This window comes from Prionailurus viverrinus, chromosome E3 (assembly GCF_022837055.1).
Source record: "Prionailurus viverrinus isolate Anna chromosome E3, UM_Priviv_1.0, whole genome shotgun sequence".
Taxonomy (NCBI): Eukaryota; Metazoa; Chordata; class Mammalia; order Carnivora; family Felidae; genus Prionailurus; species Prionailurus viverrinus.
In genome coordinates, this window is record NC_062576.1 from 20,287,722 (window position 1) to 20,305,801 (window position 18,080).

The following is an 18,080-nucleotide window of genomic DNA, read 5'->3' on the forward strand; positions in this document are numbered from 1 at the left end:
CTCCTTGCCAGGGATCAGTGTGCCCACCCTGAGGTTTGGGTCAATCGTGATTATCTTATTCTCCTTTCCAGGCACGAGTTTCCCGCCTCTCTTGCAGCTGGGAGAGGCCCCGCGACAGTCCTGGCCAATGAGATGCAAGGGAAGTCCGCTAGGGAAGTTTCTGGAAAGATTTTTGCTTCCTGATGAAAGAGATGTCCGAGGAGCACTTGTTTGTGGCAGCCTTTCATTTCTTTTAGGCTTTGGGGCATGAGGGCGTGTGCAGCAGCCAGCTTGGGGCACGGGGTAACGAGTCTAAGGATAAAACGCTACCATGCTAAAGAGGGCTGAGGGAAAGAAAACAAGCCTCTGGGGCCACATCACTGAGCTGAGGTATAAACCAGGGAAGGTCCACTTGTCAGACTTCATTTTATGTGAGATAAATCAATGTTTCCATTGCAAAAAGCCATGAGTAACAGTGTTGCAAAGACCGCTTGTGGGGGCCGGTGGGGGTAATGCAGCTACCGTATGAGGGACTACATCTCCCAGAATCCCTTGCAGCTCTGTGTGGCCATGTGACTAGTTCCACCAATAAAACTGGAGAGGAAGTGGTGTGTGTGTGTGTGTGTGTGTGTGTGTGTGTGTCACTTCTGGGCTCACGTTTTTTTTGTTTTTGTTTTTTTTGGTTTTTTTTTTAATTTTTTTTTTCAACGTTTATTTATTTTTGGGACAGAGAGAGACAGAGCATGAACGGGGGAGGGGCAGAGAGAGAGGGAGACACAGAATCGGAAACAGGCTCCAGGCTCTGAGCCAACAGCCCAGAGCCCGACGCGGGGCTCGAACTCACGGACCGCGAGATCGTGACCTGGCTGAAGTCGGACGCTTAACCGACTGCGCCACCCAGGCGCCCCATGGGCTCACGTTTTTAAGAAGCGCTTTCTTACGCCATAAACAAAAATAAATTCAAAATGGGTGACCTAAATGTGAGACCTCAATTGAGACAGGAAATCATAACACAGGCAGCAACCTCTTTGACCTCGGCCGTGGCAACTTACTAGACTTGTTGACAGAGGCCAGGGAAACAAAAACAAAAATCAGCTACTGGGACCTCATCCAGATAAAGAGCTTCTGCACAGTGAAGGAAACAATCAACAAAGCTAAAAGGCAGTCTACGTAATGGGAGAAGAGATTTGCTAACGACATATCTGATAAAGGGTTCTCCTCCAAAATCTATAAAGAACTTATCAAATTCAACATCCCGAAACCAAATAATCCAGCGAAGAAATGAGAAGACACGAATAGGCGTTTCTCCAAAGAAGACGTCCAGATGGCCGACAGACACATGAAAAGCTGCTCACCATCACTCATCATCGGGGAAACACAAATCAAAACCATAATGAGATACCACCTTACACCTGTCAGAATGGGTCACGTTAACAACTCAGGCAACAACGGATGTTGGCGAGGATGCGGAGAAAGAGGATCTCTTTTGCACTGTTGGTTGCAATGCCAGCGGGTGCGGCCGCTCTGGAACACAGTGTGGACATTCCTCAAAAAGTTAAAAAGAGAACTGCCGTAAGACCCAGCAACTGCACTGCTAAGTATTTACCGAAAGGAGACAAAATTATAGATTTGAAAGGGTAAATGCACCCCAACGTTTATAGCAGCATTATCAACAATAGCCAAAGCACGGAGAGAGCTCAAATGTCCACCGATGGATGAATGGATAAAGAGGCAGTGCGTGCACGCGCGCGCACGCGCGCGCACACACACACACACACACACACACAGAGAGGAATATTACTCAGCCATCAAAAAGAATGAAATCTTGGGGCGCCTGGGTGGCGCAGTCGGTTAAGCGTCCGACTTCAGCCAGGTCACGATCTCGCGGTCCGGGAGTTTGAGCCCCGCGTCGGGCTCTGGGCTGATGGCTCAGAGCCTGGAGCCTGTTTCCGATTCTGTGTCTCCCTCTCTCTCTGCCCCTCCCCTGTTCATGCTCTGTCTCTCTCTGTCCCAAAAATAAATAAACGTTGAAAAAAAAAATTAAAAAAAAAAAAAAGAATGAAATCTTGCCATTTACAATAATGTGGATGGAGCTAGAATATATTATGCTAGTGAAATAAGTCAGAGAAAGGCAGATACCATGTGATTTCACTCATATGTGGAACTTAAGAAGCGAAACAGATGAACATAAGGCAAGGGAGAAAAAAAAGAGGGACACACACCATACGAGACTCTTAATGACAGAGAACAAACTGAGGGTTGACGGAGGGGGGGGGGGGATGGGCTAGATGGGGGATGGGTATTAAGGAGGGCAACTGTTGGGATGAGCACTGGGTGTTGTACGTAAGTGATGAGTCCCTGAAGTCTACTCCTCCGACCGATACCGCGCTGTATGTTAACCAACTAGAATTTAAATAAAAACTTGAAAAGGACAAAAAATAAATTCACTTGTTCAAAAAAAAAAAAAAAAAGAATCTTCGTCCTAGAGAATGATGGAAACCACAGGAAGGGAACCATCCACAAACCAGCGATGTTCACGCCGGACCGTTACGTGAGCGACTCATACGTTTCGGCGGTGTTGAGCCGCACGCCTCGTGGGCTTATCTGTGACCGCAGCCTCGCCCTGGCCACCCTGAGCAGTACACCAGGTCGGTCGGGAATTCCGTTACCTGCGGTTGGAGGGACCCTAAGGGACCCATAGGGTGGGCGGGCGGCGGGGGGGGGGGGGGTCTGGCCAATAGAACAAATGGGAGTGGCCCCGGCTCTAACTGCCCATGGCTCCCAGGAGATACTCACGGTTGAGCCACTTGGTGCCGGGGCTCCACTCGCTCCAGGTGCTGTTGTAGCTCTGAGCCCAGGCCCTCACGCGTGCGCTGTAGGAAGCCCCAGACTTCAGGGTGCTGGCTGCCACGCGGAGGGTGGGCCCCATGTAGGTCACATTATAGATTCTGGACTGGTAGAGGAAAGGGACACGTTAACGCGCCAGCTCAGGGAAAAGGAGGTACCGGCTCCCACCCTGGCTGCTGTCCTTGGCTGACCCCCCGCAGTGTCGAAGGCCCACCAGCCTCGGTGTTCGGTTGCTCCTCCAATTCAGGCCCGTGGCTGCCACCTCCACAACCGTGACCAGAGTCAGGCGGGAGGGGTCAGGGAATGCCCTCCCCCCACCCCCGGCCCTGGCGCCCTGACGATCGGCCATACAGCGTGACTGGGGCCAGCCGATTAAGCTTTGAGTTGTAATTTCCTCCTCTGTAAACCGAGGGTAGGAGTCCCTACTGCCACTTTTTAGCTGTGTGACCCTAGGTGAGTCGCATAACCTCTCTGGACCTTGACATCCTTCTTCCGCAAAATGGTAATAAATAATAAATAACGATTTATCTTTTGTTAATAATCGTTATTAACAAGGATTTATTTATTTTATTATGATTTATTTATTCCTGGCACGCAGGAAGCATGAGAGTGACCTTTCTACAGCACAGATAAGGTCCCCGGTGTCTCTCTCTCTCTCTCTCTCTCTCTCTTTCTCTCTCCTTTGTGGGCTCTCTGGAGCCTTCACGGTCAAGCCCAAACTCTGGCCTAGAATCTCAGCCCTGCTCCCACTGCTGGGAAGGGACTTCTAAGACCTGTTATCAAGTGGAAAAGGTAAATGAAAAGTAGTATGTGTTGACTACTGCTTTTTATGTTTAAAAAAAAAGGGGGGGCGCCTGGGTGGCTCAGTCGGTTAAGCATCCAACTTTCGATTTTTGCTCTGGTCATGCTCTCACGGTTCATGAGTTTGAGCCCCACAAGGGGCTCTGCGCTGAGGGTGTGGAGACTGGGATTTTCTCTCTCTCCCTCTCTGTGCACTCTCTCAAAATAAATAAGTAAATAAACTTTAAAAAAAAAAACAACACAGACTCTGGGATGGCCCTGCGATCCCCCCCCCTGTATCACGCCCCTGTGTAATCCCCTCTTCTTGAGTGTGGCCAGGGCTTGTGACCCACAGTGGGATTATATTCTGTAAGGCTATATAATTCCAACTTGCTAGGAGACTCTCTCCTTTGCCGGCTTTGAGAAGACAACAGGGAAGGAACTGAGGGCAGCCTCCCACGAAGGGCCAGCGAGAACCCGAGGCCCTCAGTCCAGCAGCCCGTAAGAAACGATGCTGCCAACAACACAGCAGCTGGGGAGTGATCTTCTCCAGTCAAGCCTCAGATGAGACCGCAGCCCCAGCTGAGTCCTTGACTGTGCCCTGGGGAGAGCTGAAGCTGTAAGCCACCCCCAGACTCCTGGCCCCCAGAAATGTGGGTCAATAAAATGTGTGCTGTTTAAAGTCGCTACACTGGGGCACCTGGATGCCTCAGCTGGTTAAGTGCCTGACTTTGGCTCAGCTCATGATCTCTTGGTTCGTGAGTTCAAACCCCGCACCGGGCTCTGTGCCTCCAGCTTGGAGCCTGGAGGCTGCTTCGAATTCTGTGTCTCCCTCTCTCTCTCTCTCTGCCCCTCCCCTGCTCATGCTCTGTCTCTCTCTCTCTCTCAAAAATAAATAATAACATTAAAAAAAATAAAGCAGCTACATTGGTGGTGATGTTATTACATAGCAAGAGAACACTGACACGGCGGTGCACGAACACACATGTTTCATGCTTGCTTGTACAGGTACACACTCTCTGGAAGGACACAACAGCCTTCACGACCTCTCCTGGCTCTAACCTGGCCTTCCCTCCCCTCCTGGCAGGAGACGGGAGCAGTCAATCTCTGGGGGTTGGGGTCACAAGAGAAACATATTACCATTCTAAGTGCTTTCAATTTTAATTTTACTTGTGTTTAAAAACCTAATTTTAATTTTTACTACACGTCAATATTACTTGTGTTTAAAAACCTTTAAGACACGGAATGAAATCTGTGTTCAGGATCGATCTGACGACACGGGAGCAGCCTGGATCCTCTGCCCCGCGGCTCCTCTCCCTGCCAGGTCCGTCCCGTTGCAGCCCCGCTTCCACTCACGGGTTGGAGCAGAGGTCAAGGAGAGAGTTATGGGAGGAAGCGAGGGCAGAAGACAAGGACACTCACTCACAGCCCTATTTGCTCTCTAAATATGAGTAAGCAGGAGGCAACAGCTGGACCTAGGTTGCCGAAGGAATTGTATACCCCAGAAAGGAGTGGGGGGGGGGCGGGGTGGGAAATGTTTTACCAAGAAACAGAACAAAAATTGGGGATTCCCAGGAAACACTTGTGGCTTATTGTTGTTGTTGTTGTTGTTTGGGCAAAAAGGGCCAAGTGTTTGGGAGGCCACCCCTGAGAGAAGGATCCAAGGGAGAGGAAACAGCACTGGCTCTGGAGTTCACATCCTGGCTTCCCAGCCCGGCTCTGCCTTTTCTAGCCGGGGGGGGCCCCGGGCAAGTCATTCCATCTCTCAGGCCTCAGTTTCCTCATCACTAAAACGGAGAGACCAGCACCCTCCCACGTGCAGGGCTGTGTTGTGCCTAGCACATTTCAGGCACACAAGCAACGGTAACCGTTCACGATCCTGAACGGACTGACTGGTGGCCTCTTTTTCTGCTGTTTCACTGCACTCACTGCCACATCTCCGTAATCCCCAGACTCACCATGAATCTTCATATCCCCCAAGCCTTTGCTCACGTGGTTCCCTCTGCCTGGCCTCCCACTCTTCCCTTCCTTCCCCGTCTAGAAAACTCTTCTATGCCCTCCAATGCCCGGGCCAAAACTCCACCTCCATTATGGACCCCTGTCCAGAGATCATCCAGGACAATAGGTAGCTCCACTCCCCAAATTCCACTTCTAAGGGTGTCTTCTAGAACTGATCCCATCTATGTCAGCCATGGGGAACACAGTTGCTCATATTCTTTTCACTCTGTTTGGTGACAGATGGTAACCAGACTTACTGTGGGTGATCATTTTGCAATGTGTACAAAATGTCAAATCACTACGCTGGGGCGCACCTGAAACTCATACAATAGCGTATGTCAATTATACCTCAAAAAACAGAAAAACAAAAAAATCGGTCCCACCCAATCTGAGCTATAGCTGGCGTCTGCAATATGGTAGCAAACAGGGCCGGACGCCCATCTTTGCCGTTGGAGACACGTCCTCAAAGCTCAGGGCAGGTAAGCCTCTGACTCCAGCTCCCGGGTTCATCCTCATTGGTCAGGACCAGTTGTGCCCACCCCGTTCTCGGGCCTGTGATTGGTTAGAGATCAACTCCGGCCAATGAGGAGTGAGGGGACTTCTACAGGCTGGGTCCAGCCCTGGGAAAGGGAGAGATGGGCGAGGGGTGTTCCCGTGGCGTCTGCCCCACCAACAAGGGAAGCGGAGCCAGGAATTCTGAGGCTCCGGGCAGCGCCCAGCACGTCCATGACAACTGAGCCACAGCTCGGGTACACTGATTGATTCTACCTGCTGGTTGGGAGTCCAGGGCCAGGTCCCAAGGCTGGCTGTTACAGCCAGCCCTGTCCCGGCTTCCCCTTCCCTGGAGTTTGCTCCGGGGAGCCACCCCTCCCTCCTTCCCAGCCCTCGTGGCTTGGGTGGAACTGACCACACCTGCGCTCCAGAGGTGGGCGTGTGACTCACCTCTGGCCAATCAGAGCACAGTACGAGCACCCTCCTTCCTGCCCGCAGCCTGGGCCAGGGTCAGAGATGTGCAACTGATCCGAGCCAGGCAACCGAGCATCGGCCCCAGAACTTCTACCGGGACTAATTAAAAGTGGGACTCTCCCACTGTGGCGTTGGCACGGAGCCCCGGAGGCGCTGGGGCGGGGGGGGGGGCATGCTGGCCACCACCTAAAAATGAACCTAACCCAGAATAAAGCCGGGCCGAGGGAGGGACAGATTCCCGGAACCTGGATGCAGCCACGATAAGCAAATGAAGAACAGTTCACACCCTTCTCTCCCCTCCGGACTTCACCCCTCTGAAGCCCTGCACAGGCTCAGCACGCGGGGAGGGGATTCACCCACGGAACGGGATCCGCCTATCTCTTTCGGCATCAGAGCAGCCTTGCCAGTGCGTTCTGAGCCTCCGCTGTCACACCCCGGCCCCTCCATCCCTGCTCCCACCTGCGCCGTGGCCCAGTGCCAAGGGGGAAACCACACCTGAGAAACCGAGAGATGTAAGCCAATACCCGCCCCCTCCCTGGCTTAGGTGGGAAGGACAGGAAGCAGAGCAGAAGCTGATGTGAGAGCGCGAGACGAGTGGGGCCTGCTCCCTGGCAGCGGAAGCCAGGCCAGCCTGGGTCCCAGGACACAGGACACGGGGCGTGGCTCCGAAGAGGCCCTCGGCGACGCTGACGTAGCGAGTTCTAGACCAAGGTGTGGGAGGCCAAGGCCGCCGGGGCTTTCCAAGGCCTGCGGGGCCCCGGCGAAAAGGAGAACAGAGCTTACGACACATTTAGAGCCAGGCCGGGGGAGCCTGTGTCACACGCTTGGCGCCCTCAAGAGCTGATGGAGCGGGGACGCTTATCCTCCCCATGTCACAGAGGGGGAAACCGGGGCCCCAGGAGGTTAAGCGACAGGGCTAGGGCCCCGCTGCCGGGGAGCGGAAACAGGTATCGGGAGCCCGCTCTGTGGGAGGCCGGGGCCCAGGGTGCTCAGATGTGCCTCCCGTGGGGAAGCCTGAGGGGAAGACATGGGTGGCAGGAAATGATCCCCTGAAACTAAACTCGGAGCCCAAGCCATCCCGTGTGCAGGCCCCTGCCAGTATTGACCCGATGGTTTGCTGCCAAATCAGCTCTCCCTTTTAAAAACCGTCAACGCGTCATTTAAGAAGGAAACTCACAATCAGTGCTGTGATCGCAAACCAGGTGTCAGCCTCCATCGGCCGCCTCTAGAAGTGTTATGAGGACCCAGCGACAGCATGAAATGATGGCACACTGGGAGCCAGGCACACGGCGGGGGGGGGGGGGGGGGGGGGGTTGCACAGAGCCAGGGTGGAAGTCGGGCTCCAGGGGCCCCGGTCTCCACCCGCCTGAGTCCCAAGAGGTGGCAGAGAAACCCCGAGGCGCACACACTCACATCCGTGGGGTCGTCTTCACTCGAGATGTTGACCATGTAGGTGAGCTCGGCGTGCAGGTGGTTCTCAGGGGGGTAAGGGTTGCTCCACCTCAGCAGCCACGTGTGGGAGACGTTGGGGTGAACCGTGAGGTTTCCGGGAGCCCTGGGTTTCACTGTGGAGAAGCAGTGGCTGGTGAGGCGCTTGTCCAGGTGCGGGGAGGAGAAGGGTCCACAGGGCGCGGGTCATTTAGATGCTCTCGGTCGAGCACACCTCCGTAGCACATTTACGGAATAGCGTGTGGATATCGTCTCAGCGGAGAATGACCGTCCTTATACTGATTACAATGTCGCTAAAACTCCGCTTCACACGAGTGGGGACTAAGCGACTTTCTACAGTGAGTGCAGGAAGCATAAGGCAAAGGAACCCAAAATGTGGCTTTTTCACTTCGGTTCCTTCACACTTGGGGCCACATCTATGCGCTGTGTTATGACTCAGAGTTTTTGTTGATCTTGACCCGCGTGTTTTAAAACCCAGTCTCCTTTTAAGCAATCCTATCCCGGAGACTACAGGTATATAAAGTCGGCCCACCCGTGCAGAAACGATTTTAATTCATGGGTTCGTTCTTGGGTCTATCTCAACAACCCCCCGACCGTGGGCGGTAACTGCTGAGCTGTAAGCTCGGCGATACTCTTGCAAGAATATTCCTCTGCAGCTTTGTGGCCGTGTGACCCGGGGCAGGTTACGCGCCTCCTCCGTATTATACCCGATCGTAAAACGCGGATAGCTCTCTTCTGGAAAAGGAGGCCCAGAGAGGTGATGTGACTTGCCCAAGGTCACACAGCAATAAATGATGTCCGAACCTCCCGTCACTGTACCGCGGCAGAATCGTGGTGAATGGCTGCGGGGACTCTGGCTACCAGCATGAACTCAGACTTCTGAGGTCAGATTGTCCGAAGAAGCAGCAGCTCACCAGTCCACACAGCGGGGAAGGAAGGTTCCCAGCTCAGTCTGTGGCCTACAGCGATGCCTTCTATTAAGCACGCCTCATCTCAGCACCCCAGGCTGGGCACTTACATTCAGGCGGCTGAGACGCGTAGACTGAAGGGGACCTGACGTCCTAGGCAGCCCAGCCCCATTTCAAAGACGGGAAGCCGGAGCCCAGAAAGGGGCAAAAATCCCGTCACGTCTGGGGACGCGCAGAAGACTGCTTGCGCCTCCCTCCCCCACCTGGAGCCTGCCGCCGCCCCCCCCCCCCCCACCCCAGAGCCCAGCCGGGGTTGGGGGTCCGGGAAGCCCATCCCGTGCCCCTCACCGTGACTGCTGGGCTTGAAGGAGCCGCTCCACAGCAGCTGCGTCCCCGCCCACAGGTGCAGCTGATACACGTCCGCGTCGACAAAGTCGTCCATCAGCATGCTGCACGCACACGCCGCGCCTTCTCCGTTCTCAGGGACACACGTGCGGTTTCTGCAGACACGGGTGTCGCGTTAGGCTGGCTGTGACCCACGGGCATCCCTGGAACGTGCCTCAAGGAAGACGCGCTTGGAGGGCCACGCTGTGTGTGTCTCAGCCATTCAAGTCTGCTCTCCTAGCACAAAAGCAGCCACGGGGAATGCAGGAGCGAACGGGCGTGGCTGTGTGCCGATAAAACTTTATTTACAAAAGCAGCTGGTGGGCCAGATGCGGACCTCGGGCCGTAGTCTGCAGAGCCCTGGTCTAGGCCAGCGTACCACATTTAGAAGCAGAGCCCGTCTGCCTCGGTAGGTAGGGGAAGGCCTCTGGCAACGTACCCTGCACTCTGGGGTGGGCACACCCCAAAATGCCCCCGTGACTGCGTGCCTCGTGTACCCAGCCGCACCCTCAGCGCCGCCCGGAAGAGCACCCCATGTGCCACGGCTGTCCCGGTGGCCCACCCGGAACAACGCACCCCAGGCTCCACGGTCCCCCAAAGAACACCGTGGACTCCACCGCTAACGTGCCCAAACAAGCGGTCTAGCCAGCGGTTCTCAAAGCGGGGTCCGGGGGGGAGGGTCACGAGGTCAAACTCTTTTCATAATACCAAGAGGCCGTGTGCCATTTTCCACTGTTTCTTACAAGCGTAAGGTGGAATCTTCCAGACGCTACACAGTGCACGATCATTGCTCCGACGGCTTAGCGAATGTGGACTCGCGTGCTGTTGTGATCTAGTATCTCTGTTTTAATTACTAACAGGGTAAATAGCAATATTACGAGCCACCGAGACAAAAGCTTTGGTCTAACTTTGAAGCAGACGAACAAACCCCGGGACTCCAAAGTCTAGTCCAACATTCCACCACACCCACATGCCACGCGCCTCAGTGACAGTGCACTTAGAGCACCGTGACATGCCCACTGAGCCCCAGGGCGCCTCCCTTTTTTTTTTTTTTTTTTTATAACGTTTATCCATGTTTGACAGAGAGAGAGACAGACACAGTGCGAGAGAGGGAGACGCAGAATCCGAAACGGGCTCCAGGCTCCGAGCCGTCAGCACAGAGCCCGACGCGGGGCTCGAACCCACGGACCGCGAGATCATGACCTGAGCTGACCGACCGAGCCACCCAGGCACCCCAGGGGTGCCTCTCTTCGAACACCACGCTCAGTCAGCTGCGGGGAACCCCATTCAGCACCCCGCGCTCCAGGGCACCACCGGGACCAAACGAACGCCTGGGGTGAACGCTCTGGGTGCAGCCTCCCCCAGATCCCAGCTCCACTCGCGGCTTACTCGGACCCCATGAAGTTCAGCTGGTAGGACAGGCGGAGCTCAGCGCTGCAGTTCGTGGGCGCATCCATGTTCCACTGGCAGACGGAGGTGCTGAAGTAGTCGGAGAAGCAGGTGGGCGCACGCAGGACCTTGACGCTCCCTGGGGAGACACAGGAGCGCCGTGTGCGGCCGGAGCCAGACAGCGAGGGGCACGTGCAGCAGCGGGACAAGCAGGAAAGCGGGACAAGCGGGACCGAGGGGCCAACGCCACGCAAGGGAACCACAGTCCCAGGCACGGTTGTGGGCCAGCGTCCGGGGAGCTGGGGGCAGGATGGGGCTCCGCGGCGTCCCGGCTGGCATGGGGGCGATTCCCGATGTCGAAGAATGCCCCCCGCGGCAGGCCTACCTTGCCTCATGGCACCTCCACCGCTTGCCCTTGGCCAGATTAAAGGACGTTTCTAATCTAAGGAATTTCTAGTCTTTTCCATCACCACGGGCGTCTGCTCCAGAGCCGTGTGAGCAGGAGGAGGGCTGCCGTCCGTTTGCCCGCTCCCGGACCCCATCCGTTTTGCACCCCTCTCTGGCTCAGGCGGCTGACCGCCATGGTCTTGGCACTCAGCGCTTCTGTCCTCTGGCTGCCGGTTGGGTTCAGCCAATGTCAAGGGCAGCATGAAAGGCTGGGGTATTTCTTCCCACTGGCCAGTGGCAGAGCTGGGGTGTGAACCCGGCAGGGCGCGTACTGGGTTTGCCAAATCGTTCGAGAGCCCGACAACAGACAGGCAGGTGCCTTCTTGCTCTGATGCCCAGCACCAGCCTCCACAGCGGATACGTTTGCACACGCTCGCCGGATAAAGGCCTTAACGTGTCAGGCAGAGTCTTAGATACCTAACAAAGATCTCAAACTCACCTCGTGTCCAAAACTAACGTCCGATTCCCCACCCCCCGCAAATACGTGCCCCTGACTCTGTTCTGTGCTGTGTTTTCTATCACTTTCTAACGCTCTTTACAATTGACTTATGATTAGGACCCTCTGTCATTGGCCGTCCCCTCCCACTACAATGTAAGCTCCTCAAGGCCCGGAATCTGTGTTCCTTTCGCTGATTATCCTAGGACCCTGGCATCTAAACAGCCAAAGAACATTTGCTGAATGAATGAGTGGATGAATGAATGAGAGGTGGTGACTTACCAGAGCCTGCCGCCCACATCAGGATCAGACAGCTCACAGGGAACGTGAGCCCAGAGCAAAGCCGCCCCATTGGGAGATCCTAAGACACCTGCTGAGTGAAAGCGAGCCAGGTTAGTGCCAAGAATGAGCCCTCTGTGTTCACTAGAGCTCACCCTATATCTATCTATCTATCTATCTATCTATCTATCTATCTCTCTACCTATTATCATCATGAAACGGTTGTGTTTCAGATGCACAAAGCCCACAATGCTTGTCCCCAAGACACACTTCTTGAAAAAAATCCCATGACCTGCTAAGTTTAAGCAGCCCCTTGGACTTATGGGAGACTATAATGCACATTTGTGTGTAAAGGCTCTGAAAAGTCCTGCAGCAGAGAAACTTATTTTTCTTCATTTAACCCAACACTTGCCAAATTTCTTTCCCTACTCAACCTTCATCTGTATGTGTGTGTATGCTAAACCCCCAGTTAAACCCCCAAGAGATTTACAATTCCTTGAAATGTACTTTGGAGACGTTAATCTGTTTAGCCTTACGGGGCTGGTTCAGTAAACGGTAGACCCATGCAATGCAGTATTAGGTGGCCACTAAAAAGGATGCTGTTGAATGTGTTAGACTTACACCAATGGCCCCAATTCTTCCCAGTCCTCCTGGATCCATGTAACCTTGCAGTGCCCACCGCCTCCTTCCCCTCCCCCCTCCCCCCCACCCACTGCCCCGGGCAGGGCATTCTCCCCTGGCCTTCGATTTTGGGCTCAACCACGTGACTAGCTCTGGCCAGGAGAATATGAGCAAAAGGGATGCACTGAAGAAGCCTGCTTTGGCACGACCACTGTCTTAAGAACGCACGTGCCAGCCTGCTGGAGGATGTGGACACGTAGCATTCTGCATTGGGGAACAGGCAGCCACCCCCAGTCATGCGAGCGAGATCAGCAGATCGGCAGAACTGTGTAACCGACCCCAGGCTGACCACAGGGGCACAGGTGACAACCTCCAGCGAGGTTGGCCACGCCCAGGTAAGCCGGCTCTCCCGGACCCGAGCTAAGTAAGCCTCTCCTGCTACGTGCTCCTGGGGTTTTGTGCTTTACTGCCCACCACCTGGACTTCTAACCCCATAGATGACCTCTGTGTTTTGTGTTTCAGATAAATGGGATCGTACACTGCCCCTGTTGTGTTAGATGCATCCCATATAATCCATGACTGGGGAATAGAAGTCAGCAAGCACAGACACCCAAAAAGAAAGCACAGTTCAAATCCCTCCAAATCACAAGGCCACGTACACATTCGTATTAACTCTTCCAGATTTGTATCTATACAGACAGGGAGATAAGCACGAATTTTGTTTCCCCAACTAGCAGCACCCTCTTCCTCCTGAAACTTAAATTTTAAGCTTAATATGTCATTAAAGATCATCCCATACCCCTACAGATTCAAAGCATCGAACTAGTGGGATCTCACTGTGTGTCACTGGATTTTAGCCTTTATTGATTACTCTTACTGCTTTGTTGTTCTTTGTTTTGGGTTTTTTTTTTGTTGTTGTTTTTTTAATTTTTTTAAATGTTTGTTTATTTTTGAGACAGAGGGAGACAGAGCGCGAGTGGGGGAGGGGCAGAGAGAGAGGGAGACACAGAATCGGAAACGGGCTCCAGGCTCCGAGCTGTCAGCACAGAGCCCGATGCGAGGCTCGAACCCACGAACTGTGAGATCACGACCCGAGCCGAAGTCGGATGCTTAACCGACTGAGCCACCCAGTCGCCCCTGTTTTGTTTTTTTAAGGTACGATATTGATCTTTTTTCCTATTACAAAAGCCACATGGGATCACCGTAGACAATTCGGAAAAGAGAGACATGCAAACGTACAACAAGAATGCCTGTAGGGGGCGCCTGGGTGGCTCCGTCAGTGAAGCCCCTGGCTGGCTCTTCACTTCCGCTGGGGTCCAGGTCTCCAGGTCTGTGGGACTGAGCCCCAGGTCGGGCTCTGTGCCAACAGGGCGGAACCCGCCTGGGATTCTCCGTCTCCTCTCTCTGCCCTGCCCCTGCTCACAGGTGCACGCTCTCTCTCTCTCAAAACTAAAAAAACTTAAAACAAAAAAGAACGGCTGTAATTCCGTCACCTGGAAAAACGCCCCTGGAGACATCTGGCATCCAAATCTAGTCCTTTCCACGCGTACCGAGTTTGACAGATCAGGCCGGTACAACGTCTTCTGTTTTGGAGCTTGTGCTTACATCCTGCCCCCCTCCCTCCTCTCCCCGCAATGGCTGTGCAGCGTATTCCTGAAGTTTTAACACCTGCTCTGTCCCTTACTCGTTACGAACCTTGAGCAAACCGCTTAACCCCTCCGTGCCTCAGTTTCCCGCCCTGTGAAGTGGCGCTAGGAACGGCCCCCACCTGACCAGGGTGCTGTGGGCACTGAATGGGCTAACACACGCAGGGTCCTCAAACAGTGACCTGAACACAGCCACGGCCCAAGGAGTCGCTTTCCTGAAGGGAAATGCTCCGGAGTGGGATCTCGCCGGGTCAAGGGGCGTGCGCTTCCCCCCACGACACTCGCGGCACGTGGCGCCCTCTAAAACGCGAGGTATGGAGGAGGCAGGTTTCCCGGCGGCGATGCTCACAGCATCCGCTCTCCCTGGCCCCGTGTGGGTCTCCACCTCGGCGTCGCATTCAGCCAAGCGGCGGCCAGGCTTCCTCCTGGGGCTTGGGAGCTATGTGCGGTTCAAGGCAGTCCCGCGGTCATCATCGCAGCGTGGGCCTCCTTACCGGCAACGTGCAGATGAGACGGAGCCTAACCTCGCAGCTGTACTGCAGAAAGGAAGAGACGCAGGGACCTGAAGTCCTCCGCGCACGGTGTCTGTGCGGCATGGGGGGCGGGGAGGGGGGCTTTGTGTCCCTGCCGGAAGCTCCCCGGGGACTCTGTTCCCCTTGCAGGGCCTCCCCAGCGGGGCCCCGCCCCCCTCTCCACCTGGCCCCAGCACCTGTGCGCGGTGCTCCCGCCACCGGCCACATCCTCGCTCCTTGCTGCTCGTGAAACACACGAAACCCATTCCCGAGTGCACACCTTCCCCCTCTCTGTCCTTTTCATTCACCTTCCCCCTCAGTCTCTCTCTGTTTTATTCATTTTATGTATTCGTTTGTTCACAATGAATAAATCACTCCTTAAGGCTCCAGTGTATATTTCGGAGAACGAGGTCATTCATTCTCCTGCAGCCACAATGCAACCGCCAAAATCAGGACATTAACACTGACGCATGACTGTCGGCGGGTCGCAGACCCTGTTTCGGTCCTGCTCGTTGCCTCCACAGAGCTCCTTCTTTTAAAAATTTTTTTTTCTTAATGTTTTTATTTATTTTTGAGACAGAGAGAGAGCATGAGCAGGGAAGGGGCACAGAGAGAGGGAGACACAGAATCGGAAGCAGGCTCCAGGCTCCGAGCTGTCAGCACAGAGCCCGACGCGGGGCTCGAACTCGCGGACTGTCAGATCATGACCTGAGCCGAAGTCGGACGCTTAACCGACTGCGCCACCCAGGTGCCCCTCCACAGAGCTCCTTCTAATGAGTCCAGGATCCGAGCAGGGAAAGTGCTGGAATGACGGGCCTGGAATCCTTGTGTCAGAGAGTAAGGACGCGCTCCAAGAATGATGGGCTCTCGTCAAAAAAAAAAAGACACAGGGGCCAGCTAAACTGTGTCCACCGGCCCACACGGGCACAAGTGAAGCACCCCAATAAAGGTACAGTAACCAACTGTAACCCCTGGAGTTCAAAGGGGTGCGGGAGTCTGTCCCGATTTAGATCTATACGCGGGGCAGAGAGAGCGGCTGTGTTTCAGCAGGGGCAGCCTCTAAGCATCTGCCCACAAAATTCGTATTGTCTATTGACTAACGAATCAAAACGCTTGTTAACTTTACCGCATCCTATGCTTCATATACATGTGTGCGTAAAATCGGAGATGTGCGGAACCCTGGGAGACACCACCTTCAACCAAGTGGTCAAAGGTAACATCTCCAGGAACGGGACAAAGCAGGGTCATGAGCTCTCTGGGACTATCCCCTGAGAACACAGCCTTCCTTCTCTGGCGATGCTGCCCCAAGGGCACAAATCACAGGGGAGTGTCAGACAAATCTAACGGAGAAGTCCATAAAAGAACCAGCCTGTGGTTTTCCAAAAATGCCGGGGGCGGGGGGGGGGGGGGCAAAAGGCAAGGAAAGTGCAGAAGAGCTGTTCTTTTTCAGTTGCCTGTCATCCTGAAAGCTGTCATTTGTCTTGTTCACTGCCAAGTTCCTGGTGCCTACGTTGGGTGCCTGGCGTATAACAGCTGCTCAGTTACTGTTTGTGGAATAAAGTCATTTTGGACATGATGTGGGGCCTCTAATGGGCTCAGCACGGGTCTGGAAACCCTCCCCAGGGGGAACCTGGTATCTGTTCCAAGCCCCAACTCGCTTCCCTTCAAGAGTCACAGTGAAGAACAAGGAAGAAGGGGCGGGAGTGGAGTGGTGGACCCGTGACTCTGGTGTCCTCCACGAAGTCCTGGTGACGCTGCCTCTGACAAGTTCACACGGGGCCACAGCCTCCTATGGCAGAGATGGCAAAGGTGTCACTTGCGCCCCGATTTTGAATAAAGAGAAACAGAGAGGGCAAGACGTGCATACAAGGTCACACAGCAGCTATGGCAGCCCGGTTGCTATCTTTGATCTGTTTCAGAGGGCGTAACCCGATCGCCCCCCACCCCCAAAACACACACCCCAGCTGGCTTCACAGGGACACGCAGGTGCTGCGTTTCAGAAGTCACAGCCCAGGAGCGCTGACAGAAGAGCCTCCCTGAATATCACAAGGGATGAAGGACAGGGACGCAGACGAATAAAAGAATGAAAAAGAACAATTACCAAGTGCTCGGGTCAAGCCTGAAGCAAGAAGTCATCCCACGGCCACACTCTCAGTCATGGGATTCCTGACCCAACTGCCAACCCAAATAGGGATGCGACGCACGGTGTATCCTCTCTCCGACCGGCTGCAGCCCCGCGTCCGTTTGCACTCCTCCACGGCAGGACGCTCAGCTCCAGGTCACGGCTGAGCAGAACTGAGACTGGAAGCGGTTTCCTCAGATCGAGCCAAAGATTTGTGTAAACACAACCCCTCTTGTCAAGTGCTCACAGTGTGCCTGGCACTTAGCTGAGTACGTTAGAAACATTACCTTCTTGGATCTGCCCAAGAGGCCTGCTACGTGGGCTGTTACTTCAGCTTTCCACCTGAGGGAACTGAGGCCAGAGGTCAAATAGCTTGCCCATCAGGTCCCACAGCTGGCAAGAGGGGAGCACTAGAGTCAGAAGCCAGTCTATTGGCCTCTGAGCCCGAAGTTCATTCTGGCATTATCAGTGCCTTCACCTTCTCCCAGGACTGCAGAAAGTGCTCAACTGGGTGAATGAAATAAGCCAGGAAGAGCTGGCCCCCCCTGCTTGCCAATTTCTTTCTTTCTTTCTTTTTAAAATGTTTTCATGTTTATTTGCTTTTGAAGGAAAGAGAGAGCGTGAGCAGGGGAGGGGCAGAGAGAGAGGGAGACACAGAATCTGAAGCAGGCTCCAGGCTCCGAGATGTCCGCACAGACCCCGACGCGGGGCTTGAACTCACAAGCCGCGAGATCACGACCTGAGATAAAGGTGGACGCTTAACCGACTGAGCCACCCAACGCCCCTGTCAATTTCTAGCTTCAGCTGCCCAAGCGAAGAACCAGAAACAGCAGAAAAGACTCAGGGCTTTTGATGTCTACAAATGCCCCACACGCCAAAGGTGAAGCAGCACCTTAAAAAAAAAAAAAAGACAAAAAAGACAGTGAAAGTCATATTAACAGAGATATGAAAGCCAGGACAAGGGAGGGGACAGTGCCCAACCACACCTGTGTATCCCTTTGGAAGAAACCCTGCTGATCTGAAGCTTGTCTAGAGGATGATTGATAACTGACACAGAGAGGGCCTGAAAATCCCAGAGGGCCTAGGAAGTTTTTGCCTAATGGTTCTGCCCCCCTACACCCTATCGGCTCATGATTCACTTAACAAACATACAATATTTCCCACGTGCCAAGTTTCCTTGTGAACACAGCACTCGGATTAATTCATTCAATACTCAACGCAGCCCTACGAAGTAGGTACTATTCATTCTTTCCCCCATTTTTAGATGAGGCAACCAAGGCACAGAAGGAATAAGTGACTTGTCTGAGGGTACAGAGC

The 18,080-nt window shown here is 54.1% G+C and overlaps 1 protein-coding gene across 2 annotated transcripts in view; it reads right to left on the reverse strand.

The window, feature by feature from the left end:
- IL4R (interleukin 4 receptor) overlaps nucleotides 1-18,080 on the reverse strand; it is a 43,009-nt gene that overhangs the window by 8,690 nt on the left and 16,239 nt on the right. Inside the window, exons 2-6 of one of the 2 annotated variants that reach the window (XM_047837872.1) lie at nucleotides 11,866-11,956; nucleotides 10,701-10,839; nucleotides 9,276-9,427; nucleotides 7,984-8,135; nucleotides 2,776-2,932 (exon numbers count right to left, since the gene is read on the reverse strand). In XM_047837872.1, the coding sequence (XP_047693828.1) occupies nucleotides 2,776-2,932; nucleotides 7,984-8,135; nucleotides 9,276-9,427; nucleotides 10,701-10,839; nucleotides 11,866-11,935 (670 nt within the window). In that variant the 5' untranslated portion in view covers nucleotides 11,936-11,956. The remainder of the gene's footprint in view (nucleotides 1-2,775; nucleotides 2,933-7,983; nucleotides 8,136-9,275; nucleotides 9,428-10,700; nucleotides 10,840-11,865; nucleotides 11,957-18,080) is intronic. The other variant, XM_047837871.1, reaches the window with a different exon arrangement.